Raw genomic sequence first — 12,633 nt, forward strand, 5'->3', positions numbered from 1 at the left:
GCAAGATACATTTGATTTGATAGTTCTTGGGACTTACAGAGTAAATGCATAAGCAAAATTTTTGCCTTATTTGGCAACAGTACGCACGGAAATGACCAAGATAGCTCTTTAGGATGAATTTTGAAGGATCTTCTGTCGAGGGTGACTTAATTTTCTGTTTCTAAATTCTCTTGGTTTAGTTTAATAGGTCTCCAAAATGTGGCTACAAGATAGAAGATAGTAGTCTTAAGCTCAGTGTTAACATATAAACATAATTAAAAGAACAAAAAAGAGAGATTCGCTGGCTGTAAATTAATGTGAATTGGATAATATTCCAAGTGGATAGAAAGTGAAATTTTGGCCTTTGAATTTTGAAGAGAAATAAGCTATGGAAAATTTTTAGTTACTCTTAGAGTACGGAGAAATGATACTTCCTCTTCTCACATTCATGATAGACCCTATAATGAATTTAATAAGTAGACCTCACTATAAATATAAAAGGAAGGAGTATCATTCTTCATGCTTCGAAAGTACCTAAAAATTACTCATCTACTGGACAGGCTTAACAATTACCCTCAACAAATGGCTTGCCAAAGGCTTATGCTGTCATCACGTTATTTTTTAACATTCTACTTTGATGTGCAGTCATTACTCATTAGTGACAATATAGAAGAAATGATGCACCCCAACTGGGATTCAGTTTTAAAAAAAGAACACGTACCCCAGCTGGATATTTTCTCATTTGCTTAAAAAATAAATTATATTTAAGCACATATTATATACATTTTTTCTAAGCTACCAAAAAATCGGATGGGGTATATCATGTATTCTTACAATAGATGCTTGGGGTTTGACCCAAACACATGCCTGTTGATTGGAATGCAATCTCATATTACCCCTTTTTTTTACATCGTCCTTGGTTTCTTGTTGTTCATCCATCTCCCCATTTTCATTGTCATTATCTTCCTTTTCTTGTTAGCACGATGCTTAGCAGCAATTCTCAACTTCCTCTTGGCATTGCGCATTGGATTGACAACAGCCATGATCTTTTCTTCTTGTTTCCTCTTATCCCTTTTCGCCTTGAGATTCTTCCTGATCTCACTGTAAATTTGTACAAAGCTCTGGATGCCTAGAACTTTCCTTAGAGTTTCACAAACTTCCTGCGCCAATTGCTTAATATCATCTGGAGGACATGGCAAACACATTAAAAGCAAATTCATTAGGTTGCACTAGAAAAACAGTACATACACGACATGACATAGAGCATGCAATTTCTATCTGATATTGTGTGAGAAAATTTCAATCATATCAACAGATGATTCAAACCATAATATTGTATCACGTCAACTCGGGAGATTGTAGAAAAGATAACCATATTATGGAAGCACTGCAGGATTGTGCAGGTGTGTGTGATGTGTAAAAAAGCCCCACTTCAGCCCAGCTGCTACATCTTATTTAAGCCCAGAAGTTAAAAAGTTAATTCCGTGGAAGCTTTGACCAAATCATATACAAATTAACAAAATATCAAATACAGGGGAAAAAAATCAACGGATAGAGATGGCATAATACATTAATGTATGGTCCCTGTCACACATTCTTCAGACGATCAGCTATGCCTAATAATAGACATCCATTTAATCATCCGAACTCAGTGGAAAGAAACCACTCCCAAAAAAAAAAAAAAAAATCCATATTATTAATTTAATAGGCAACAATTTTGAATAATTAAAAAAAAAACAAAGCTCACACATAGTAACCCACTAAAAGGATATTAAGATTTAAAAGATTATATTATAAACAACGGATAAAGGCTCAGAACCCAAAGAAAGGGAGTAAACAAAAAATCCCTTGCTCCCTGGAAAAAGTGAAAAACTTGATGCATAATTCATTATCACATATCTCAATTACTTAACACTTGAAACAAAACAAAGCACCTGAGCAACAATTCAGACAGAAAATAGATATATTTGTAATGTAGCATCACTATTCATATATGGAATCAAACTAGGAATGTAGAACAGTGGGAACCAAACTCACCAGGGATCACTTTCCCAGCAAACCCTTCACAAACTTTATATAGGGGTAGAAGGATTTCATATGCATAATGCAGGCAATCGTCTGGACTGATTTGTGATGAAATTTTTTCAAAACTATTAAATACAATTTTCATCTGCATAAACATTTAAAAGTTCATTAGTAACAAGTATTTTAGGAGGTAAAAACAGATAAAGAATGTGTTGATTTCAAGAGTATGAATAGTGTCTGAATAGGAATCAGAACCATTGTGGAAATTTTCAGGGAATATCTATAATGAACCTAACAAATCATATTTCTCAACATCTGGAAAACAAACCTGAATAGCATCCATCTGAAGGGCAATCTTTCCAATTCTTTTAAGCAGATAAGAAATGATCAAATATCGAATATCTTTGGAGTGGTCATGATCCTTTTGATCACCAGATGTAAGAGAGAAATATACGCTTCTCCCTTTTCTTGAATCAAGCAATTGGAAAGCTTTAAGAAATCGGCCTTGCTCATGCTCTTCAAGGCTAGACCAGAAATTTGGAGAATCTATGTACTCCATTTGTCCCATTAAAGAATGCACACCACATATTGTGAACACAAAGTTTTGTGTTATGAGGTTGCTGGCAGCATCATCATTGAATGGTGTCTTCAATTGGCAGCAGAGGGAAACAGCTATAATAAAAAGTCTACTTGGTTTCATAAGAAAATAAGTCCCTAGTGATTTCTCTTGGTTTTCTCTGCTAGCATCTATTACATTGGCGAAGTACAAGGATATAAGGCGACTTGATATGTGGCGTAACCACATGTGTGGGTGCAAAAGCAGCTCACAGATTGCTTCCCAGATATCCTGAAAATTATACAAAAGAATAAACAAACAACAGAAGAAATGAAACCAAAAGGGACTTAAATTATTATTATTATTATTTTTTTTTTTAAATCCAATAAACCCTTTGGGTTTGGCTTACCTCCAGTACTTTTTCAACTAAACATTTAGTTAGTTTTCCTTTGAGAAAGAATGATGTGGTAGTGGATTTTAATCTCCACCAAAGGATTAGTTAGTGGGTGATGTGGCTATTTCTCATGTCTAGTTAAAAAACTACTAGAGGTAAGCCAGACCCTAAACCCTTCAATCATCAAGTTCCAAAAAGAGAAAATTAAGGAAAGTCAACTTAAACCAAAACCAGCTTAAAGCAACAAAATCCAAAATTACAAGGCCTTATCCAACTACCAAGGGATTGTTGATAATTGATAAGCAAGAATGTCCAACTTGGTTAGAATCCAGAAAAACAATTTCACAATTTAACCAGACAATCACATTACAATTGCCTTGTTGGCAGCCAATTTCAAAACAATATACATTTTCAGTTTCAGATTATTTAAAAGATCATTACGTTACACTAGGAATAAGAAGAATTGGCCATATATTTCTCAGACAAACCATTCACCATGACTAGGCCTGTCAGAGGATTTTTCAAGGATATGATTTATGACTAGATAGCCCAAAGGACTTCATTCTAAAAGGATATGAAGAGAGATTATAATTTTGATTTGAGCACCCATAGTACTGACCATCTCCTTTTTTACACAACCACTACAATATTTAAAAAAAAAAAACCAGTTGCGAGTACATTTAGACTAATAATGTAAAGATTTCATGAACAATACTGAAATTCAAGGTTGGATTGTACTAGACCACCAACCACACTAAGTTCAACCAACAAAAGTCATTTTCAGAACATTATCTAAATGTACCCCATTCAATGAGTTATTATCAACCTAGAGTACTCAATAGCCCATGTCAGCAAACAACATGTGTAACTGTAAATTTCCCCAGCTATAACAGTTATAACTGCCCGCCAAGGCCTAACTTCCACAGTCAGTGATCACTGGCTTAGCCAAGTAGGGAACAGTAGAACTTATTGACTCAACTAAATATTATGCAAAGAGTGACATACCTCAAGATCACTTTCAAAGAACAAATCATGGAACTGATGCAGCATCTTTTCCAACATGATGAGTGAGTAATATGTCTCTCTCCAGGAAGTAACAGCAGTTTCCTCAGGAAAATCTAGTTGCCTATTAGTGACAACATTGATGGCAGATTGCAAAATTTTTCTAGTCACAGGCAATACTTTATTGACATATCTTTGAAATCCTTTCTTCATAACCTCAACTGATAATCCCAAGACCTGTACCAAAAAATTCAAAGATCTCTAAACTATGAATATTTTAAAACACAAGAAAGAAATTTGAATGAGCATCTAAATTTATTAGGATTTCTGTTATACACAAGGGGATTAGATCATATCAGATCATTAAATCTAGTTTACAATGTTTGGAAACAAAATGTGATGAAATACAGATCCCACTGCACTTCTGGAACTGTTATTAATCTCATAATACTCAACAGAACACCTTATGACGCCATATCAAATATATGAACACTGCAAGATTACATATCCCAATGAAATGTAAAAGCACCATCCACTAATGAAAACAGCTTGGGGAATAGAGTTCTGTTTTAGCATGGTTGTTAGTGTTTAGATCAGCTGCTTAAAGTGGCTTTCCCACTTTTATTGCTACAAATCGGGAGGCATCTGTGAAGAAGTTGGTGGTGTGGCAGAGTGTGGGGGAAAGTCGGAGTTGGGATTTGCAATTCCAACGTGATTTTAATGATTGGAAGGTGGAGTTGGTGGGGGCTTTTCTTCAAATGAGGATGTGGATTGGGTGAGGTGAAAGTTCAAGAGTAATGGAGATTTTAACATCCACTCTTTTTATAGTTCTTTGACATTGAAGGGATCTTTTTCTCCACTTTCCCTTGGAGAAGCATTTGGGGGTGAAAGCTCCACGTCGGGTTTCCTTCTTTGTTGGATGGCTACATGGAGGAAGATTCTCATAGGAAAGAATTTGAGGAGAAGAGGTTTCTCAATAGGAGATTGGTGCTGCATGTGCTGGTATAGCGGAGAGGATGTTGATCATCTTTTGATTCATTGTGAGGGGGCTTAGTTATGGAATGATGCTTTTAGATCTTCTGGGGTCTCTTGGGTCTTGCCTAAGAGGGTGCTTGATTTGTTAACTAGGTGGAGGAATTGGTTGGGGAAGCGCTTGTCAAATATTTGGAACTTGGTACCATTGTGTGTGATGTGGATAATTTGGAGGGAGCATCACAATCATATTTTTGAGGATTTGGAGTATTCAAGGAATCATCTCATAGCATTGTTTGCAGAGAATTTTTTTTTTTTTTTTTTGATAGGTAAGAAACTTGTATATTCAAAAAACTGCTAAATTTTGCAGGGACTTTGTTTGATTGTTCTTGGGCTTGGGGACTCACTTCTAGTTATTCCATTCCATTTTTCATAGACTCTCTTCTCTGGTACATAATTTTTTTTTTTTTTTGGTTTTGGTTGCTTGTACATATGTTTTTAGGCTACTTCATCCTTTTCGAATGAAGTAGTCCTTTCTTTTAATAAATTTTTTCTTACTTATCGAAAAAGATTTGAAAAAGATTAGTAAGCACGCAGCTTAGGCAAGCTAGCCCAGACCAACCAGGCCAATCCTGAAATTGGGCAAGCTTGATTTGGTGTTTCTAAGCCAAGGTTAGCTTTTTGATGAAAATCCCATCCCTAATTTAGTTTGGGCTGGGCTAGGGTTGTGGTTCCTACAATCCAAAGCTAACCTGTCACTTCATCAGTTTATGTGATTTCATTCAATTATTTGTTACTGCTCAGATATACCCATGATTATTTGACTTTGGTTATCTGCATTTTTTATAAGGTTATTTTACTTTCTTCTATAGCCATGTCTTTGGTTTTTACATATCTCTCATGTCTATGATGTCATTATTTGCATTTTGTAATTGACGATTAGTAATCTTATCATTTTATGTACCCCTTTGATATTGTTAGATCATGATAATAAGGACAAAAATTCAAATTATTATCTTTCTAACATGAAACTAACTACCAGCCTACATTGACCTAAACCTCACCCTGCCTGAAGATCAATTTGACTCAAATTAAGCTAGCTTGAGCTATTCCAAACCCAAAAACTTGGTTAGGATGAGTAATATGACTTAAAGTTCAAGCTGGACTGCATTAGTATTTGAGGTTTAAGAACTTGGGTTGAGCTTTGCGCTTGGTTTGGCCTCCAACCAAACCAGCTGACCCAAGCTGGAGCACTACGTTAGTATGTGCACGGTATGCATGCTGGACCATTTTATAACTACCCAAAATTTTTGAAGTAATGGTTCTACAACATGACAAAAGAGCCTGGTTGCCTGTCTTTGTTCCTTGTATATCAACTTTAGGTATCCCACTTATATTGACAATTCTATCATTAAGCCTGTAAGTGTGGGGGAGACAAGGGGGTGTTAGTGTCTGAATAGTTAAGATTTTTAAATTCATAGCTCTAGAAAAAGTTTTTCTTTTTGATAAATAAGATAATTTATTAGAGGAGAGGATCACTTAAAATAGTTCTACAAACAGTAAATTTCAAAAAAGCTGCAGGTATGCAAAATAAATGGTGAAGACGATTTCAGTAGTTCTTGACATCAGCCCTATCTAGGTAACTTTGAGTGATAAAATAACTAGATTCAGAAGACATTAACACTTTAAGCATGTTTACAACCATAGTTGGAGGTAGTGGTGCCCCAGAAGGGGGAGAGGAGGGGAGGGGAAGGGGGGGGGGGGGGGGGGGTGGCGCAAAGAGAGAGAAAAGTACCATTAAGTGCTACATGAGTATACTAACACTACTTTAATTTCTGGTTGATTTCTTCTTCTCAGAGAAACACACTTTTGTTTCATAAAATTTCACGAGTACTCCGGGTCTTGATATAATAGACTTATATACTTTTCATCTTTTTCCTATTTTATCTTAAACTAAAAACAGAGTATTTTCTACTATTATAAATGAAAGATATTGATGATACAAAGTACAACGAGCAATACATGTATGACAGGATTGCACTAATGAAGACGACTAATCCACCCACATCAGAATTATCCACCTCAGAATACTTACAAAAACTGAAATAAAATTAACCACCTCAGAATAAAATTCACAGAATATTACCTGGGCAGCGGCACTACGCAGTTTCTGTGTCTCTTCTGAATATGAATACCAAGATAATGTGTAGTCTAGAATGGAATGAAGTGAATGTGGGCTTACACACCCAATGAGTTTCTTTATAGCAGCACCAGTCATGGACCGAACTTTATTATCATGATCATTGGATAAGCAAATCACCAAATGTGTAAATAATGTCAGTGATTGCTCATCAACATTTTTTTTTGGAAATTTGACCATGATTGCATGAATCATTTCAAGCACAGATTCTCTCCCAGTTGAATGCTCATATCTGAAAGAATTGTCAAGTCATTTTAGGAAAAATAAGGAATTTTTATTTTTTATAAAAAGAAACCAAAATTTACTTGCAGATACTTGCCTTAGATTTGAAAGCAGAAAAGCTAGATGTTGTTGCAAACGTTTTACAGAAAGCTGATAACCAAGTAAAAATTGCAACAAAATTTGACTAGATTTCTTTCGAATTGAATCCACTTGACTTGTCACCATCAATTCCCCAACTTGAGTTACAAGATCATATATCTCGGGAACAACTAGCTTGCGACTAACAATTGCCTTGAGCAAAGAAAGGGCAAGGCTAGAAGGATTTCTTTCGAGATCAACAAACAGGGGAAACTGAATTAACAGATGTAACTGAGCTGATGAAAGGGTAATTTTGCTACTCCGCAGAAGCACAGCTAGCAATCTTAGACATGACTGCATTAGAGGACTGCTAGAAGATACCAAACCTTGTGCAATATCCAAGACTGCCACCTTTATTTTATCAGCTTGAGACTCAAGGGATTGTAAAGGCAGTCTTACCAATGGAGTAAGGCAACTAAGGGATGCAGATAAAATATCTTCATACCTGGAACCTAAGCAGTTGCCTAGAAGTGTGACAAAAGGATCCAACATTGATAACACATGTTCATCAATTTTGTCCCGTTTCAAACTTCTTATTCGTTTATGCAATATCCTGAGAGCAAACACAATAATAAGATGTGAAGATACATTCACAACTCGGCCAGAAGTTATTCTTTTTCCACTCATGTCTTTTCTAGGATGTTTTCTTGCCTCTGCACCCAATGATTGTTCACCTTGACCATTTCCATCTTTAATCCCATCTTCAATGAGGCCATACACAAAGATGAATAGGTCAGTCTGATCTACAGATGGATTACGTTCAATGCCAACAGCTATGTGATTCAACATCCTTTCCAATTCTGTTTTGACTTTTGGTGTCATCTGCTTCTGCAAATGAGTTGTAACAGGTGAAAGAAGCTTCAAGGCATGGGTTTTGAATGTTATGCTCTGGGCTATCAATTCCAGTGTTTTAAAAGACATTCGTGTCTTTGTTTCTTTCATTTTTGAAGCAATCTTTCCCACTTCTTTTTCTTCGGCAACATCTCCCATTATGTCATTTTCTACTATGGAAAGGAGATCTCCCAAACAGTAATCCAACTTCCCAATGACAGGTATTAAAAGAGACTTGGACAAGATGAAATTGAGAGTGTATCCCAATACATGCATTTCAAATCCTCGTTTCAAGGTCGCTCGCAAAACCCTGAGCACAAACTGCAGGTATTCCAGCCCCAGCTCCTTCAAACAAGCAGCCAAAGCTGATCTAGCTTCATCACGTATACTTTCCAAACGATTCTTTAAGAAGTTTGCAATGCGATGAATGATACTTGAAAGGAGTGAGTCCATCACATCCCCAGGAAGCAACTTTAGTAGCTTCAGTGCAGCAAGATTGATGTTAACGCTGACCTTATCAGGCTCAAAATTCAGTAGCTTCTGTATCTTCGGGAGAACAGTTTTATGCAGGCACGTCTGTATCTCAGTTGCAATATTAAAAGTACTACACTTGTGCAAAATGGCTGAAGAATCACTACCAATGGTCACGGAATCAGAATCATTCACGAAAGAGTCGTTGCCTTCTTGGCTCTTAGAAATTTCTAGAAAATGAAATTGGTCCAGAATAGAGCAAGTTAGTCTCAATAAGAGCTTTTGCTTGTCTGGTTTCAGAGTAATCTCTCGAAGGCATCTAACTAATAATGCATAGTATGACTTCCATTCCGCATGACCAGAAATAGCTGCAAGGGCCTCTATGCATGCACCTCTAACATGTTCTCCTTTTCCGTCTTGTACATCAAACAAAATATTAAAAAAGAGTGGCACAAAAATCCTATTTATGATTCCCTGAAGCAAAATAGCAGCACAGTAAATTTCAGTACTTAGCAGCACATTTTGAGGAAGCGAGAACATAAAGCGTAACATAATTACCTCCGACATATTGCTAGTACTGATAACATTCTTAAAACGTAATAATGCCCTTGCTCTCCTATGCCTCTGCAAGAACACGTGGATACATCAGAGGTAAGTCTACTTGCTTGGGAGAAACTAATGATAAAAAATATTTCATTAAAGATTATAGCATACTGAGATCTGTTACAAATAGTTATAACCATGACACTTAAAATGCTTCTCCCAATGTTAGAGAAAAGAAATGCAAAGGATCGTCCTTATTCATTCTGAGTCATATTCTTTCAATAGAGCAAGGTGATTATTATCAAGAAGATTAGACATAAACAACTCTAATATCACATGTAAGACATGGAATGAATAAAGTTCAGATAATGATAAACAAAAAAACATGTGAAGCCTTAGGAGGAAATAACACAGAAAACTCACCTGCAAATGAATAATATTATTGAAAAAATCTACTTCAGCATCATTACTGCACAGCATCCCCAATGAATTAAGATTTGCTACTTCTGGAAGTTTCAACACCATTTCTCGTAGTAAATCTATCCATTCCTGAAACAAAAAACATAATGATAGAAAGGATTTAATTTATGCAATTTTGGTTAATTAAAATAATCATTATTATTTTTAATCATGAAAAAGTTTTAAAAGTTTTTTGATATTTCTGTCTGCCACCAACTCTTTGCACAGTCCTTTTAAAGGCATGGAGAAAAAGGTCCAAGTAACATATTGAACTATTATTAAGTCATGCATGCAAGAAGGAGGCAAGTGCATTTGTCTGTCTCTGTATTTTTAATGTTAATTTATCATCAATTCCTACAAGATGAATCACAGAAACTTGATACCTTTTTTATATTAGTTTCTCTACTCAATGTATTCCCCACATGCTTCAAAAGAAATTTGTTTGCTATATGCTGAATAGATGCTCTCGTCCAACAACCATCATCAGAAGCAATCATCTTAGCAATTACTTCTTGGTGACTTTTTCCTTCTTGGCTGATAACTAGTGCAGAAAATTCAATAAACGAACACATTGATCTAAAAGCACTATGCCTTAAGATCAAGTCTTCAGATGACATATCATACACACAATGTGATAAAATGAGCAACACATGATCCTCGTGAATAGTATAGAAGAAATCGACACAAATCTTTTCATAAGCATTGACTATAGTGTCATAATCAAGTCCACCTATTTCTGCAGCAGAGGTTGCATTCAAGTCACGAACAAGTTTTGCCTGCATTCCAGTCAAAGAAGTAGACAACAGGGACAAATGGGTTTTAGAAATCAATTAGGTTCCATTAACGCTCTGTTCATTTTATGGAAAACCTTGTGTGAAGATCGCTTTCCACATTTTCTTATGTTTGGTGTGTTTGGTAGTATCAGAAGAAAAAAAAAGTCACGGAAAACTTCCCTTATTTAACTTGGCATGAGATAGATTTGTTTTCCGCTAATTTTTTTGGAAAACAACTCTATCTTACGCCAAGCTAAATAAGGGTAGTCTAAGAGAAAGTTTTCCAACTTATTATAAGATCACTACCAAACATAGGAAAATGATATAATTTTCTATAAAATGATTTTTGGAAAATTATTCATTTTCTAGAAAATGTTAATGTTGAAACAAACAGGGCATAAAGCAATACTTAAACATAAAAATAATTGAAGATACGAGTATTACCACTAACAGGATAGAAGGATCTACTTCAGCAAGAGAATCAAGAAGATCACAAATAGACAAACGCATATCCAGTTCAACAGAAGTAAGTAGTGGAGAAACTGCATTCAAAATTGTTTTAGTACTGTCGCTCCCTAACACTGGTATAATATCTCGAAAGACTTGCACAGCTTCAGAACAAAGATCTGCAAGAAGAAATAGAATTTTGAAGAAAAATTTAAGACTCTTACAGAGAGTACCAAACTTATGTTTCATGAGATATTCTTACCAGAATTTTGAGCTCTTTTTGCTAAAAATGGGAGCAAGATATCTACAAATTTGCTTGCTAGCAATGGATCCTTTATATACTTTGATAATAATTTGAAAATTCTTATGTCTCTCTCCCCAGGACATTTGACCAATTTCCTGGTACATAAAAAAGGTAAGTCAGAAAGAGGACATCTTTAACAAGAAGCTTTTTCCTTTTCCATAAATACTTTCTACACTAAAGGTACATACATTCACAAACATAATGCATATGCAGAATGACCAGAAATAGATGGGAAAATGGTGGTTTAAATGTGTTGATTCTGACCAGAACTGTCAGTATTTTTTGTTTTTCTCAACTAAAAATGATAATTTTCATTTCACTTTACAAGATGGATGTGAGTGTGGTTTATACAAAATTTTATGACAATAACAAGTGACAAAGAACACACTAGTTTGTTTCCAAAATTTTGGACACTAGGGTCATTGAGGATAGTTTATTCCAATAGCATGAATGGAAGCATCCTTGCATATGTGGAGTCTGACACATGCAAAAGCACATGAATACAAAATAAATAAATAAATGCACCAAAAACACCATCCATACCTCTTGGTGGCACTATCACTTAGGAAAAGGCAATGCAAGCTGCAGATAAGTGCCTCAAGGTTTGGAAGTAGAACTCTTTTTGCAGCATCATCTTTATCATCCAACTCACTATCAAGATTCAACAAGTTCTCAACAAACTTAAGAACACATGATACAATAGCTTCAGAAGCTGACTTGACACTAAGTATTGAAAATATATCTGGAACAAGTTTTGTTTCTCTACTTAGCAGTGATACAAGCCTGTGGCTTCTACTCATAGCAACAAAGCAAGAGAATAATGAACTTGGCTTCTCACTACTGGAACCCTCCTGTTTAAAACCGTCAACTAAATTTTTCACAGATGCAAAGAACAGGTCCCAGAACTCACAACCGAATTCATGATCTTCATACTTATTGAGGACAAAAGAAATTACTTTCAGGCATAGAGACCTTAAATCTTTGAACTGCTTCATAGCACTGCTAGTCTGCATGTTGACCATAAATTTTTATTAATAAGTTGCCATGTTCTCATCTACAACATAACAAAAAAGCACACTAGCTTTCCCTAGAGCTCTTACAAGTCAAAAATATTGGCTGATAAAGAAGATATTGACCCTACCTGCCATCTTACTAAATTGGGACAATATTAAGCACTATTAAGATGGGTATTATTTACCTAGACAGCACCAATACAGATACAGAACATGTATGCAACACAGTACAAACATGGTGATACATCAATCTAAAATTTAGAATATGATACAGCATGGATACTTCAATAAATACATAAATAAA

General features: G+C 35.4%; 1 protein-coding gene across 1 annotated transcript in view; it reads right to left on the minus strand.

Annotated features, from left to right (window-relative positions):
• Positions 1–624: 624 nt before the first annotated feature.
• Positions 625–12,633, minus strand: part of LOC115987009 (small subunit processome component 20 homolog) — a 31,094-nt gene continuing 19,085 nt past the window's right edge. Inside the window, exons 20-31 of the mRNA XM_031110447.1 lie at positions 11,860–12,323; positions 11,275–11,411; positions 11,010–11,191; positions 10,176–10,568; positions 9,757–9,882; positions 9,349–9,414; positions 7,448–9,264; positions 7,075–7,360; positions 3,960–4,193; positions 2,333–2,851; positions 2,017–2,149; positions 625–1,162 (exon numbers count right to left, since the gene is read on the minus strand). Coding sequence (XP_030966307.1) covers positions 885–1,162; positions 2,017–2,149; positions 2,333–2,851; positions 3,960–4,193; positions 7,075–7,360; positions 7,448–9,264; positions 9,349–9,414; positions 9,757–9,882; positions 10,176–10,568; positions 11,010–11,191; positions 11,275–11,411; positions 11,860–12,323 — 4,635 coding nt within the window. The 3' untranslated portion in view covers positions 625–884. The remainder of the gene's footprint in view (positions 1,163–2,016; positions 2,150–2,332; positions 2,852–3,959; positions 4,194–7,074; positions 7,361–7,447; positions 9,265–9,348; positions 9,415–9,756; positions 9,883–10,175; positions 10,569–11,009; positions 11,192–11,274; positions 11,412–11,859; positions 12,324–12,633) is intronic.

The sequence above is a fragment of the Quercus lobata genome, chromosome 4 (assembly GCF_001633185.2).
Source record: "Quercus lobata isolate SW786 chromosome 4, ValleyOak3.0 Primary Assembly, whole genome shotgun sequence".
NCBI classification, from domain to species: domain Eukaryota; kingdom Viridiplantae; phylum Streptophyta; class Magnoliopsida; order Fagales; family Fagaceae; genus Quercus; species Quercus lobata.